This window comes from Berghia stephanieae, chromosome 4 (assembly GCF_034508935.2).
Source record: "Berghia stephanieae isolate SIO BIC M18660-M18661 chromosome 4, UCSD_Bste_1.3, whole genome shotgun sequence".
Lineage (NCBI taxonomy): Eukaryota > Metazoa > Mollusca > Gastropoda > Nudibranchia > Aeolidiidae > Berghia > Berghia stephanieae.
The window spans coordinates 20762106-20776560 of NC_088363.1; the positions used below are offsets into that span (position 1 = coordinate 20762106).

At 37.1% G+C, this 14455-nt stretch overlaps 1 protein-coding gene across 2 annotated transcripts in view; it reads left to right on the plus strand.

The window, feature by feature from the left end:
* LOC144970206 (protein arginine N-methyltransferase 9-like) overlaps nt 1-14249 on the plus strand; it is a 30336-nt gene extending 16087 nt beyond the window's left edge. For both annotated transcript variants that reach the window (XM_078909606.1, XM_078909605.1), the window contains exons 10-13: nt 1472-1743; nt 4773-4932; nt 11397-11627; nt 12682-14249. In XM_078909606.1, coding sequence (XP_078765732.1) covers nt 1472-1743; nt 4773-4932; nt 11397-11627; nt 12682-12897 — 879 coding nt within the window. In that variant the 3' untranslated portion in view covers nt 12898-14249. The remainder of the gene's footprint in view (nt 1-1471; nt 1744-4772; nt 4933-11396; nt 11628-12681) is intronic.
* Nucleotides 14250-14455: the final 206 nt, after the last annotated feature.

Below are 14455 nucleotides of genomic sequence, written 5' to 3' on the forward strand. Positions count from 1 at the left end.
ATATAGTAGGTCTGTCATTTGGCTGGAAATAAATGGGCTGTGGGTTTTTGTTTTAAGATTATAATTGCTTATTCACTTTATTTTAATCGTATTAATATGACATTTTACATTATTTTTTTGACGTTATTTGTCTTAACTGAATTTTTTAGAAAATTCTATTCAACACAAGAAAAGAGAATTTTGTTATATTTACAGCTACATGATTAAAGGCAATTTTCACAATTTTTAACAATTAAACGGTGCAAGAACTTATACATCATCACCTTACTTCTTTGGATAGAATCGATTAGAGAAGTAATCTTTCAAGTCCACAGAGCCAGTGTTTATCCTGGTTTTTATAGTGTTAAATGGACAATAACAACAATTGCTTGCTACCTTTGGATAGGATGCTAGTCAATCTCAAAGTACTTTCCTCCAGATCTAACAGACCCAGTTACTGTTGATAGCGGGGGGGGGGGGGGGGGGGGGGGGGGATAAGAAAAAAATCTTTTGCTTATGAAGCGAGTCTTCTACCAACTGAGCTATTGGAACCCCTTGTCATTTCGTTTTGAGAAAGCTTAGGATATTTATTTACTAGACTGTCGTGCCTCAATTGGATTCTTAAATTAGCAGTCCCCTGCTGTCAAATTTTATTTTTTCCCAATAGCTTATTGATCAATCAGTTTGTCGTTAAATGCTACAGAAATCAGGATAATTTCAAGCAATGTAGGCCATAAAGCTTTACAGTACGTTTATTCTGTTGATTGATATGACAAGGCAGAATTCTATTTGTGTTTCTCTGCCATTAAATCGATAATAAGAGAGCAATGAACAATAAATATTATTGTTTGTGACACAAGTGAATACATGTGCAAAATATGTTGATATGGTTTCATTTTATACTCCTTCGTTACATTATACTTAATATTATATAAAACAAGATGTGTTTACTCAGGCAACTTACATTATGTTGATGGATCAATCTCATGATAAAATATCTCATGAAATTCATTTAAATCTACTCATGGAAATGGAAAGGAGTCGAATGTACTGACAAATACTAACATACTCATGATTAACTGTGTTTATTTTGATCTTTTAAAATTTACATATACGAAAGAAGAAAACTTTTCAAATAGGGTACCTAGCAAATTTTAAATTGAATTAAGACAAATTGATTTAGAGGTGCAAGTCATTTTGTTTTCAAATCTATAAAAAGAGGGTTGAATTATTGAGGGAAAAGCTGTGCCCATATATTTTCTTGCTTCACTCATAAACCTAATAGCATCTGGCATGTAATACAATCTTAGGACTACATGGATCTTGCTGTCAGTCCTGCAGATTTCCTTGTTTCCAAGATCCACATCAGTTATCACAATTTTGTTTTTAGATAGGCATGCTCCAAATTCCTTTTACAAGCACTTTTTTTTGTTTTCCCTCTGACACAAAGATGTTTGATTTCCACCTTTGTTTCTTGTCTCCTATCATTCAGGCACTTTCCAATGGATTCCATGATGTGCAAGTGGTAACTCTTCAACTTTTTCACAAAGCCCTTTTGTGGAAATTGGTTCAGATTAACAAATTGGATGTTCAAAGAATAAAGACACTAAATGATCCAGAAGACCTTGCAGAGGAGAATTCCGAGTCTCTTGTACGGCATTTTGCATCAGTTACAAGGAGAGATAAGTTGATGGTTGTCTTTGATGTTATTGATCACACAGGTCGATTGGTGGAAGGTTGGACATCCAAACTACGTCACATAAAGTGAGTGATTTCTTCATTGAAAAATTCTTTGATTTTAGTTAACAGCAATTTTTATGATTTTTGCAAAACATTTAGGTTATGAATATTATTTTGGTCTGAAAGATAATGCAGAAATAAATTCTTTGGCTGAATTATTAGCAAATCCATAAGGATCATTGAAATCAAAATAAAGAGGGATAAACTGATATAATCTAGATACCTCAATAAGATAATAGTTAATTGTCAAGGGGCAGTATGTGTATAACAGTCAACAATACTTTGGGGAAATTCACCACCTGTTTAGGAATATTTGCAACGCTATGTTTGAGTTAGGGTTTTATATTTGTACATTTCTTTGGGTAGTCTTTTATAGTATTCTTTTTTTGTTCTGTAGTATATTTTATACATGTACTCTTGAAATATTGGCATCATTATAATTTGACTACAATTGTTAAAGCCCAAAGTATGACTATGGCTCCAGCATGACAGCTACGCAAATTTTATGGATTATGTGCACTATCCAAACATTGTATCACACATCACAAACAAAACCAAAAGGTCTTCTTTCAAGGTATACTAGGACAAACCACCATCCCAATTAAAGACCTCCAACCCTTCCTCTCCCCCAAGATGAGAGCGCTGTTGTCAGCTACCCCAATCCCCAGTGAATGCACATGTTGAGTCGTTTTCTCAAAGTACAATAAGGTTGTGGAATTTCCTCCCTGACAATAAGGAATCTGACAGATATGAAAATTTTACTTGCCAGTTAGAAAGCATTTCTGTGTCGAAGAATGGAGGACATAATTATTGTGATACAAAGTCTTAACCTAACACCATCCCACATCCTCCCATGGTGGGCAGGGTGGCACTTACTGTGTCTTCTATCCCCTTATAACTGTTTTCCAATTTGCATTTCTGTCTTTGTCTTGGAATGAGATTACTTGGTTTTGCTGTGGCCCTGGTCGTATTGCTTGGCTGGGAGGGAAACAGTCAAATGCATTGTTATTGTTTCGGAAGATGATATTTTATTCTTGTAAATCATCTCTCTTTTATGCAATGTTATATTTGTGAATTATTATTTGGAATGTATAATGTAAGCATTTGAGTGCATTCCTCTTAGTGGAATCTTGTGCTGGTGTCTGGTTGAGACATTTAGGTGATCTCAAAGTACATTGATAGTGTGCTCTTGGAATCTACATCTGTTCCTTATTTGAACCATTCCCCTTTGTCTTACTTTTTCCTCAAGTCCTTATAATTCTACATGTAGAATCTTTTCACTATCCAATTTTCTTCCTTTTTACTGGCACTGATATGACCTAAATATGTTGCAAGGGCCATAAAACCCTTTAAAACAAACAATACAAACCATCCCACACCACAAAAATGTTGCATTTATCTTCAGAGTTAAAGGATTGGATTGGATTTTACCATATAGTTCCCCGACTGTGTGGGATGTTTTGACTTCCTATAGTGAGCAGGAGGTCACTTTCTGTTTGTTTTTTTATCCCCCTATATCTGTTTTCTGAGTTTGCTTTCTGTCTTTGTCTTGAAATGGGATTAGTTAGTTTTGTCCTGGCCCTGGTCGGAGTCCTTGGCTGGTAGTGAAACAGTAAATTGTAGATTTGTGAATTTTTTTTTTTTTTTTTTTTTTGTGTAAATCATCTCTCTGTTATGAACTATTAGATTTTTTGTTTGGATATATAATGTTTTGTAAACATTTGAGTGTTTCCTCTTAGTGGAAGCCTGTGTTTGTGTCTGGATTAGAATTTTAGGTGATCTTCAGACTAACTAAGTACAGTGATAGTTTGCTCTTGGAATCTACATCTCTTCCCTATTTAAACCATTCATTTTTGTCTTAATTTTTCTTGTGTGCTTTCAATTGCAAATCTATACTTTTTTGACTATCCCATTTCCTTTCTTTTTACTGGCGCTGAATGACCAAAATGTATCGCAAGTGGTGTAAAACCCTTAAAAACAAACAAACAAAAATATTTCCCTTCAAAATATTATTTTTTGTCACGGTAAATAAGTATTAATTAATAATATTCAGTCAGAAGACGGTACAGCAAATTTTATTCATCATAATGGAGAATTCCCCTGAAATTAATGGTTATTGTGTGAGTTCCAAAATTTAAATCAACACTTATATTATTGAAAAAAGTAACTGATGGGAATCATTTAGATTAGGCAATAACACAAAAGCAGATTGTATTTAGTAAGATTTGAGCGCAAAAAATGAATTAATAATGATAATAATATAATGAATTAATCTAGTGCCTAGTTCCTATTAAGATTGCTCAGTGGCGCTTTACATCAACACATCATGTATCATACACAAATATAGAACTGACATGATAGCACCACATAAATACGATGATAAAATAATATTTTGTAATAAAATATATACTAAGAGTCCAAATTATATACACTACAGAAAAACTCAGTTTTTAACCGTTTTCTAAAAGTAAGTGGATTTTCACTATTTTTAGTTTCAATATTGATGGAGATCCACAATCGGGGGGCATGGTGGTCAAAGGATTTCTCATGAAAAACTAATGATTTTGGGGATTCCCTTGGGGGATTTAAATTAGCAGATTTTAAATGATGGAAGCTAAATTCAGATGAATCAGGACAGATACAATGTCGCTGAATCCAATATTAGTGTCGTCATATTAATGACCAAACTGCTGATTGATGAATTAAATTAAAAGGGTAAGTCTATTTACACTCTTTACAACAATAGTTAGGATTGGTTAGTCCATTAGAAATGAGAAGAGATAGACAAAGCTGTGAATTTCCCTGACTCTAGCATAAGTAAGTAAAGATTTAGATGCTGCTGAAGGACTGGAGAAAAAAACAAAAACATCTCAAATATAAAAGAAGCCACTTTTACTGTATAACAGCTAAACTGAAAAGATGTGTGATTTAAGAATTTGAAACTATTTGGAGATCCCATTTCTTTGTCATCTATAACTCCTTGAAACAGTAACAGAGACTTGTAATTTAAGCACTTTTCAAACTGTAAATCTAAATTTATTTCTTCCCTACAGAAACTATTCAAGAAACTTTGAATCTGCCCACATTTTACCAGAAAAAGTGGACATCTGGGGTGTCATCATTGAATCTGGTTATTTATTGAGCAAGAATAGAGTAGTGAATGATGACAACGTACTCCACTTTCCTGTGAAGGACTACATCAATCAATATGCAGTAAGCCTTTTTTTTTTTTTTGATATTGAAATATTTATTGTACAAGTTATAATAATGTGAATCAGTAATTTGACATTTTGTGGGAATAAATGTGGTGTGAATAATGAATACTTGATGGGGTGGGGGGAGATGGCAATTGATTGTGTAAATGTGCTTATTGTCTTTTTTTGTTTGTTTCTGTTTTAAACAAATTATTTCATCCATAGACATGAAGATATCTTCAATAATAATAATGATAATAATAATAATAGTAATAATAATAATAATAATAATAATAATACAAGGTTTTTATGTTACTTACAAGCTCAAAGCGCTTAACAGTAATGTAGCAGGCACTTATGTTGGTAACAACAAGATATGAAGTGAGTAGAAAAGTGCCAGAAGACAATAGAGAATAAAAATTTTTTTCGCGGCGGTGGTAGGGTTTGAACCTGCGACCTTATTGGTACGACAACTCCGCCTGGCAGGCGAGAGCGTGGCTCTACCGTGTGAGCTATCCACGAACACAAAAATATTCGTTTCAAACCCAAAGTCATTCTAGATCCCTCTCTCACCCATTCTTGAGATCGCCGATTCGTTCGCCACCATCGCAAAGTAATTTTGACCAGCAGTTAAGCTTAATAGCCAATATTCTCATCACAAACATATAACATAGAAACGATTGAGACATTGAGTATGCTCCGGTGTATGGGGTGAATTTTTAATTCAGAAAAGTGAGTGGAGCAGGCACTTATGTTGGTAACAACAAGATATGAAGTTAGTAGAAAAGTGCCAGAAGACAATAGAGAATAAAAAATTTTTTCGCGGCGGTGGTAGGGTTTGAACCTGCGACCTTATTGGTACGACAACTCCGCCTGGCAGGTGAGAGCGTGGCTCTACCGTGTGAGCTATCCACGAACACAAAAATATTCGTTTCAAACCCAAAGTCATTTCTAGATCCCTCTCACCCACTTCTTGAGATCGCCGATTCGTTCGCCACCATCGCGAAGTAATTTTGACCAGCAGTTAAGCTTAATAGCCAATATTCTCATCACAAACATATAACATAGAAACGATTGAGACATTGAGTATGCTCCGGTGTATGGGGTGAATTTTTAATTCAGAAAAGTGAGTGGAGCAGGCACTTATGTTGGTAACAACAAGATATGAAGTGAGTAGAAAAGTGCCAGAAGACAATAGAGAATAAAAATTTTTTTCGCGGCGGTGGTAGGGTTTGAACCTGCGACCTTATTGGTACGACAACTCCGCCTGGCAGGTGAGGCGTGGCTCTACCGTGTGAGCTATCCACGAACACAAAAATATTTCGTTTCAAACCCAAAGTCATTTCTAGATCCCTCTCTCACCCACTTCTTGAGATCGCCGATTCGTTCGCCACCATCGCGAAGTAATTTTGACCAGCAGTTAAGCTTAATAGCCAATATTCTCATCACAAACATATAACATAGAAACGATTGAGACATTGAGTATGCTCCGGTGTATGGGGTGAATTTTTAATTCAGAAAAGTGAGTGGAGCAGGCACTTATGTTGGTAACAACAAGATATGAAGTGAGTAGAAAAGTGCCAGAAGACAATAGAGAATAAAAATTTTTTTCGCGGCGGTGGTAGGGTTTGAACCTGCGACCTTATTGGTACGACAACTCCGCCTGGCAGGTGAGAGCGTGGCTCTACCGTGTGAGCTATCCACGAACACAAAAATATTCGTTTCAAACCCAAAGTCATTCTAGATCCCTCTCTCACCCACTTCTTGAGATCGCCGATTCGTTCGCCACCATCGCAAAGTAATTTTGACCAGCAGTTAAGCTTAATAGCCAATATTCTCATCACAAACATATAACATAGAAACGATTGAGACATTGAGTATGCTCCGGTGTATGGGGTGAATTTTTAATTCAGAAAAGTGAGTGGAGCAGGCACTTATGTTGGTAACAACAAGATATGAAGTTAGTAGAAAAGTGCCAGAAGACAATAGAGAATAAAAAATTTTTTCGCGGCGGTGGTAGGGTTTGAACCTGCGACCTTATTGGTACGACAACTCCGCCTGGCAGGTGAGAGCGTGGCTCTACCGTGTGAGCTATCCACGAACACAAAAATATTCGTTTCAAACCCAAAGTCATTTCTAGATCCCTCTCTCACCCACTTCTTGAGATCGCCGATTCGTTCGCCACCATCGCGAAGTAATTTTGACCAGCAGTTAAGCTTAATAGCCAATATTCTCATCACAAACATATAACATAGAAACGATTGAGACATTGAGTATGCTCCGGTGTATGGGGTGAATTTTTAATTCAGAAAAGTGAGTGGAGCAGGCACTTATGTTGGTAACAACAAGATATGAAGTGAGTAGAAAAGTGCCAGAAGACAATAGAGAATAAAAATTTTTTTCGCGGCGGTGGTAGGGTTTGAACCTGCGACCTTATTGGTACGACAACTCCGCCTGGCAGGTGAGAGCGTGGCTCTACCGTGTGAGCTATCCACGAACACAAAAATATTCGTTTCAAACCCAAAGTCATTTCTAGATCCCTCTCTCACCCACTTCTTGAGATCGCCGATTCGTTCGCCACCATCGCGAAGTAATTTTGACCAGCAGTTAAGCTTAATAGCCAATATTCTCATCACAAACATATAACATAGAAACGATTGAGACATTGAGTATGCTCCGGTGTATGGGGTGAATTTTTAATTCAGAAAAGTGAGTGGAGCAGGCACTTATGTTGGTAACAACAAGATATGAAGTGAGTAGAAAAGTGCCAGAAGACAATAGAGAATAAAAATTTTTTTCGCGGCGGTGGTAGGGTTTGAACCTGCGACCTTATTGGTACGACAACTCCGCCTGGCAGGTGAGAGCGTGGCTCTACCGTGTGAGCTATCCACGAACACAAAAATATTCGTTTCAAACCCAAAGTCATTTCTAGATCCCTCTCTCACCCACTTCTTGAGATCGCCGATTCGTTCGCCACCATCGCGAAGTAATTTTGACCAGCAGTTAAGCTTAATAGCCAATATTCTCATCACAAACATATAACATAGAAACGATTGAGACATTGAGTATGCTCCGGTGTATGGGGTGAATTTTTAATTCAGAAAAGTGAGTGGAGCAGGCACTTATGTTGGTAACAACAAGATATGAAGTGAGTAGAAAAGTGCCAGAAGACAATAGAGAATAAAAATTTTTTTCGCGGCGGTGGTAGGGTTTGAACCTGCGGCCTTATTGGTACGACAACTCCGCCTGGCAGGTGAGAGCGTGGCTCTACCGTGTGAGCTATCCACGAACACAAAAATATTCGTTTCAAACCCAAAGTCATTTCTAGATCCCTCTCTCACCCACTTCTTGAGATCGCCGATTCGTTCGCCACCATCGCGAAGTAATTTTGACCAGCAGTTAAGCTTAATAGCCAATATTCTCATCACAAACATATAACATAGAAACGATTGAGACATTGAGTATGCTCCGGTGTATGGGGTGAATTTTTAATTCAGAAAAGTGAGTGGAGCAGGCACTTATGTTGGTAACAACAAGATATGAAGTGAGTAGAAAAGTGCCAGAAGACAATAGAGAATAAAAATTTTTTTCGCGGCGGTGGTAGGGTTTGAACCTGCGACCTTATTGGTACGACAACTCCGCCTGGCAGGTGAGAGCGTGGCTCTACCGTGTGAGCTATCCACGAACACAAAAATATTCGTTTCAAACCCAAAGTCATTTCTAGATCCCTCTCTCTCTATTGTCTTCTGGCACTTTTCTACTCACTTCATATCTTGTTGTTACCAACATAAGTGCCTGCTCCACTCACTTTTCTGAATTAAAAATTCACCCATACACCGGAGCATACTCAATGTCTCAATCGTTTCTATGTTATATGTTTGTGATGAGAATATTGGCTATTAAGCTTAACTGCTGGTCAAAATTACTTCGCGATGGTGGCGAACGAATCGGCGATCTCAAGAAGTGGGTGAGAGAGGGATCTAGAAATGACTTTGGGTTTGAAACGAATATTTTTGTGTTCGTGGATAGCTCACACGGTAGAGCCACGCTCTCACCTGCCAGGCGGAGTTGTCGTACCAATAAGGTCGCAGGTTCAAACCCTACCACCGCCGCGAAAAAAATTTTTATTCTCTATTGTCTTCTGGCACTTTTCTACTCACTTCATATCTTGTTGTTAACAGTAATGTAACACCTTTCACTCAAACGTACAATACACTGTTACATATTAAAACGTATCGTTTTAAGATAATAATTCTTTTTAAAAAAATTCTGCATCATTACTGCCTCTGATATATATTTGGAGGGAGTTCCAGCTAAGGGTGTCAAATATTCAAACACATGCTTGCCAATTTGGCTTCACAAGAATGTCATTATCAGACTTTGATCTCAGGTTTCTGGCTGGGACGTAGAATTTGTAATGTATTCAGGGCAATCAGAATGTATTGATTTAGAAACAATATTACAGATCTTGTATTCTATATCTTTTCTCAACAGGAAGCCAGTGGAGTTCTATGAGCAAACCATATGCAGATTGATTTCTCCTCTTTCTATAAATCAGGGCTGAGAATCTTCTGCCTAAAGGCGGATTTCCGCCTAAATGATGGTTTAACTCCGCCCATCACTATCACAATTCTGCCTTTTTCACAAAATTTTTATGAGTAAAAAAGACTCACTACAACCAATACATTAACATCCCTACCACCACTACTATTACAACCACCATCATATCATCATCCCTACCACCAGCACCACTACAACAACCACCACATCATCATTCCTTTCACCACTAACACTAAACTACCATCATATCATCATCCCTTCCACCACTACTACTACAACCACCACCACATCATCCTTACCACAACGACTCTAACCACCACCACATCACCTTACCACGACTACTCTAACCACCACCTCATTATCATCCCTACCTCCCCCTACCACCACATCAGAACCATACCAGTACCACCTCTTCTACTACAACCACCACCACATCATCATTCCTACCAAAACTACTACAACCACCACCACACCATCATCCTAAGACCACCACGTCATCATCCCTACCACCACTGCTACTACAACAACCACCACATCATCATCTCTAACTCCCATACCACCACATCATCATCCCTCGCACCACAACTACAACGACCACCAACACATCATCCCTTCCACCACTACTACTTCAACTACCACCACTACAACTACAACTACCACTACTACTACTTCAACTACTACCACATCATCATCCCTAGCACCACTATCACTACAACCACCACCACATTATCCCTACTACAACTACTACAACCATCGCCACATCATCATCGTTACCACCACCACCATTACTACAACCAACACCACATCATCCCTGCCACCACCACCACCACCATTACTACTACAACCACCACCACATTATCATACCTACCACCACTACTCCTACACCTACCACCACATCATCATCCCTACCACTACAACTACAACCACCACCACATCCATATCCTTACCACCACCACTGCTACTACAAACACAACCACATCATCATCCCTACCACCACTACTACTACAACCACCACCACATCATCCCTACAACAACTACTACAACCACTACTATCATCCCTATCACAGCTACTACAACCACCACAACACCATCATCTCCACCACATCATCATCCGTACCTCCTCAACTTCTACAATCACCACATCATCATCCTTACCACCACCACTACTACTACAACCACCACCACAATCATCCTTACCACCACCACTACTGCTACAACCACCACCACATTGTCATCTGTGCCTTCACTACTATAACCACCACCACATCATCATCCCTCTACCACCACTAATACTACAACCACCTACACACCATCATCCCCACCACCACCAACTACTACAACCTCCATATTTTATGTTGTAATTACACTTTCAAAATTCCTTGGAGTGGTGTCAGGAATTGCTGCGAGACCTATAGTGGATAGCATCTCAGTAGATTTTAACGAAATCTAAATGTATAGCTTACAGTCTCATGGATGGGTCATGATTTGTGCTGAAAACTTTCCTCCTTTTTTTGTGACCAGCCATTCTGGGCTACCGGAAGGGATTTTATCGTCTTTATTTATGGGAGCGAGAAGAGAATTACAATAATCTAGCTTTGACAGAATTAGAGAATTGACTAGCAAGTCCGAGATTTCTATTTAGATGTCGAGCTTTACATATTCTTCTCATTTCCATACATTAACCTTCATTATGATTTTTAATAATTTCAGTGAAAGAATCTTTTTTTTTTTAATTTTAAGAAAAAAGGTGATATTACTTTTTATTTACCTCTCCGTTTTCAAACATCTAAACCAAGTGAGTAGCAGTGAAGATAAATTTGTGAGTTAATCTTATAATGATTGAATCTTATAATGATTGTTTTTATCTTTTTTTTATTTTTTTATATCAAATCATATTTTACCTATGTCTCTTTCCATACCCAGACTAAGAATCACCCAGATTTCTGTATGTCCACTTTATCACACACCAAGTTAACTTCACCTTTTAGGATTTTTACATTGAATTTAATGGAGGAATTGACCAAGTGCCAACAAAAAGTGAAAGAAGATGATTTGGATATGAATAATAAAGATTCTTGTGATAATAATGTGAATGATGGAAAGGCAGATACACAGCGGGGAGATTTCTTCAATTATGATACTGTTTCATTGAAAGTAAGAATTTTTTAAAACTGATTTATCTGTAAAATGAATCTCAACAAGCACTGGGGATTTTCCTTGTCTTGTGGCAATGTTCTTGGTCAACGACAATGTCGCTACCCTGTTTTGGCTAGCTAGTCACAACCCAGTCCTGTCGGCGAGGCTGGGGAGGGTGTGCTGGACATAATGCTATAATACAGCCACGATTATTGTTACAAGAGTTTGTAATTATGGATAAATATGGTGTGTCATTCTTCTCCCTCTTGGCTCAGCCAAACTGAGGCTGCTGTCCATGTGGAAGTATAATAAAGCTTAAATCAAGGGATCTTTCCTTTATATGCATTTTCATTGTTCATGAACCTAATAGCATATTGACCACATTTAAAATGCACTGCAAATGTGGTTTTTTGAATCATGAATAAAATTGTATAAGAATGAGCGGGTAAGGATGATGGGGTAGGGTAATTCAAATATTGGAAACAATTATAGAGATAAATCTTTCCAATGGTGTTTTTTTAATTTTTAAAAAAAATAAAGTATTGTTAGTATAGCAACAGGTAATTGCTCTATCACCAAGTGTTAAAGTGAAAGCAATATTCATGAGTCAAGGAAGAAGAGCTGTTGCTGATGATATTGACATGGGACAATGATAATGGGTGTGTTTGAAAAAAAAAAAAAAAAAACAGGCAAAAAAATGTTGTTTTTTTTTAATCAGAAAGAAATGAGAAAAAAAAGACACCTCAGACAACTGGTCGTGATTGATTTGGTTCCTACACAAAACTCATTTATCTTTTCATTGGGCATTAGATAGCGTGGGCCACATGTCTACAAACTGACCACCTTCACCTGTCCATGCCATGCATTGATGCCATTCCTTTATGGGCACATTTAATCCATTTGGAAATCTGTGTTTTTTGGGTTTTTGAATATATATATATATATATATATATATATATATATATATTATATATATTATATAATATAATATATATTATATTATATTTATTAATTAATTTTTTTTTTTCAATCTTAAAAAATAACATTTGGATAAACTTCTCTCTTTCTTCAGATTCCGACAGTTGCAGAAGGAAGAACAGACTTCCTTATGTACTGGTTTGACCTTCACCTCTCACCTTGTAATCGAGTCAACACATCTGACCCTGATCATCACTGGCATCAAGCAGCTGTCACAGTGGACAGTAAAAGAAGAACCAAAGTTGGGGAAAAGCTCCAATTGAAATTCTTTTTAAATCGTTCAACTATATATGTTTCTTTTGTGGATTAAAGCAGTGATGCTAACAGTAGTTCTGCGGGATTCCACCGTTTTTGGGATTTTCTTGGAAATGATGCCACTGACTTGTCTTGTCAAACATTTTCCCTCTGAAAAGAATCCCTGGCCTATGGATCCATGGAAACATCAACAATAACATGTCTTGGTGTCATAATTTGACTTCTGTGGCCATCAAGCTCAGTTGCTGGATTTAAAAAATCCAAGCTTAGATGAGTTAGACGATGCGTTGATGGTTAAACAAGGGAAGGAGGAGCTTGAGCTGAGAGCTTTGTGGTGATTTTTTTTGTTTTTGTTTGGTTACAGTTGACAATCAAAAAGAAAAAAACAAAAAACAAACGAAAAAAAGCATTAATGAAAAGAAAGAGAGAAAAAGAACAAACTTGTTTAATTATATGTTTCTCTTCGATTTGATTGTTCTTTTCAATTTTTTTTCTATTTTAATTATTAACAATCTCTCTCTCTCTCTCTCTCTCTCTCTCTCTCTCTCTCTCTCTCTCTCTCTCTCTCTCTCTCTCTCTCTCTCTCTCTCTCTCTCTCTCTCTCTCTCTCTCTCTCTCTCTCTCTCTCTCTCTCTCTCATTTTCTTATTTATGAATGGATTTTCAAAATTTAAAAAGTCATAAATTGTCTCTTGCGGTGCCTATTTGTAAACATTTGAGTGTATTCCTCTTGGTGGGGACCTGTGCTTGTGTCAGGATGAGACATTTAGATGATCTCAAACTAAGTACACTGATAGAGTGTTCTTTGAATGTACATCTATTCCCTATTTGTTCCAATTCCCCTTTGTCTTCCTTTTTTGTTGTTGATAGTTTAATTGTATTTCTAGAACTTTTTACTATTACTATCCCATAATTTTCCTTTTTACTGGCGCCGATATGACCTAAATGTGTTGCAAGCGCCATAAAACCCTTAAAAACATAACAAAACATCTCTCTCTCTCTCTCTCTCTCTCTCTCTCTCTCTCTCTCTCTCTCTCTCTCACTCACTCACATTTTATGCTAAAGAATTGTTATTAAGGACCAAAGACGATTTCAGAGCAGCTAACTCCCTTCCCCTGCCCCCAATTATTTTCCCCGTTTTTTCAGTTAAAAAAAAAAAAAGATCTTTTTGTTGCTTAAAAAAAGTCAGGGTCTTTATAAATCCTGAAAGCAGGGTCTTTATAAATCCTGAAAGCAACAGTATCTTTGAAATCTCATCTTTTTCTTGTGTTTACGAGTTGTTGAGAGTTTTGAATGTATTTTACATATACTTATACACAGTCTTCAATCTTTAAATGCCTCATGATTTTCTGGGGTCGAGTTTATTATGATATATTTTTGATATTAAAATTTATTTGAACAGTGCAAACAGTAGTCCTTATCCTTACTTCTTGAGATCTTCTGTGTTGTTTTCTTAAGTTGACAAATGGACTGATAATAAATCCGTCCACCGCCCCCATCCGGGGCTGTATGACTAAAACATTTTTTAAAAAGATAGAAGAAAATTGGTGAGAACAGCTTACATTCGAAACAATGGTGTGTCAAATTAAATAAGTCGGATTTTGTTGTTGTTGT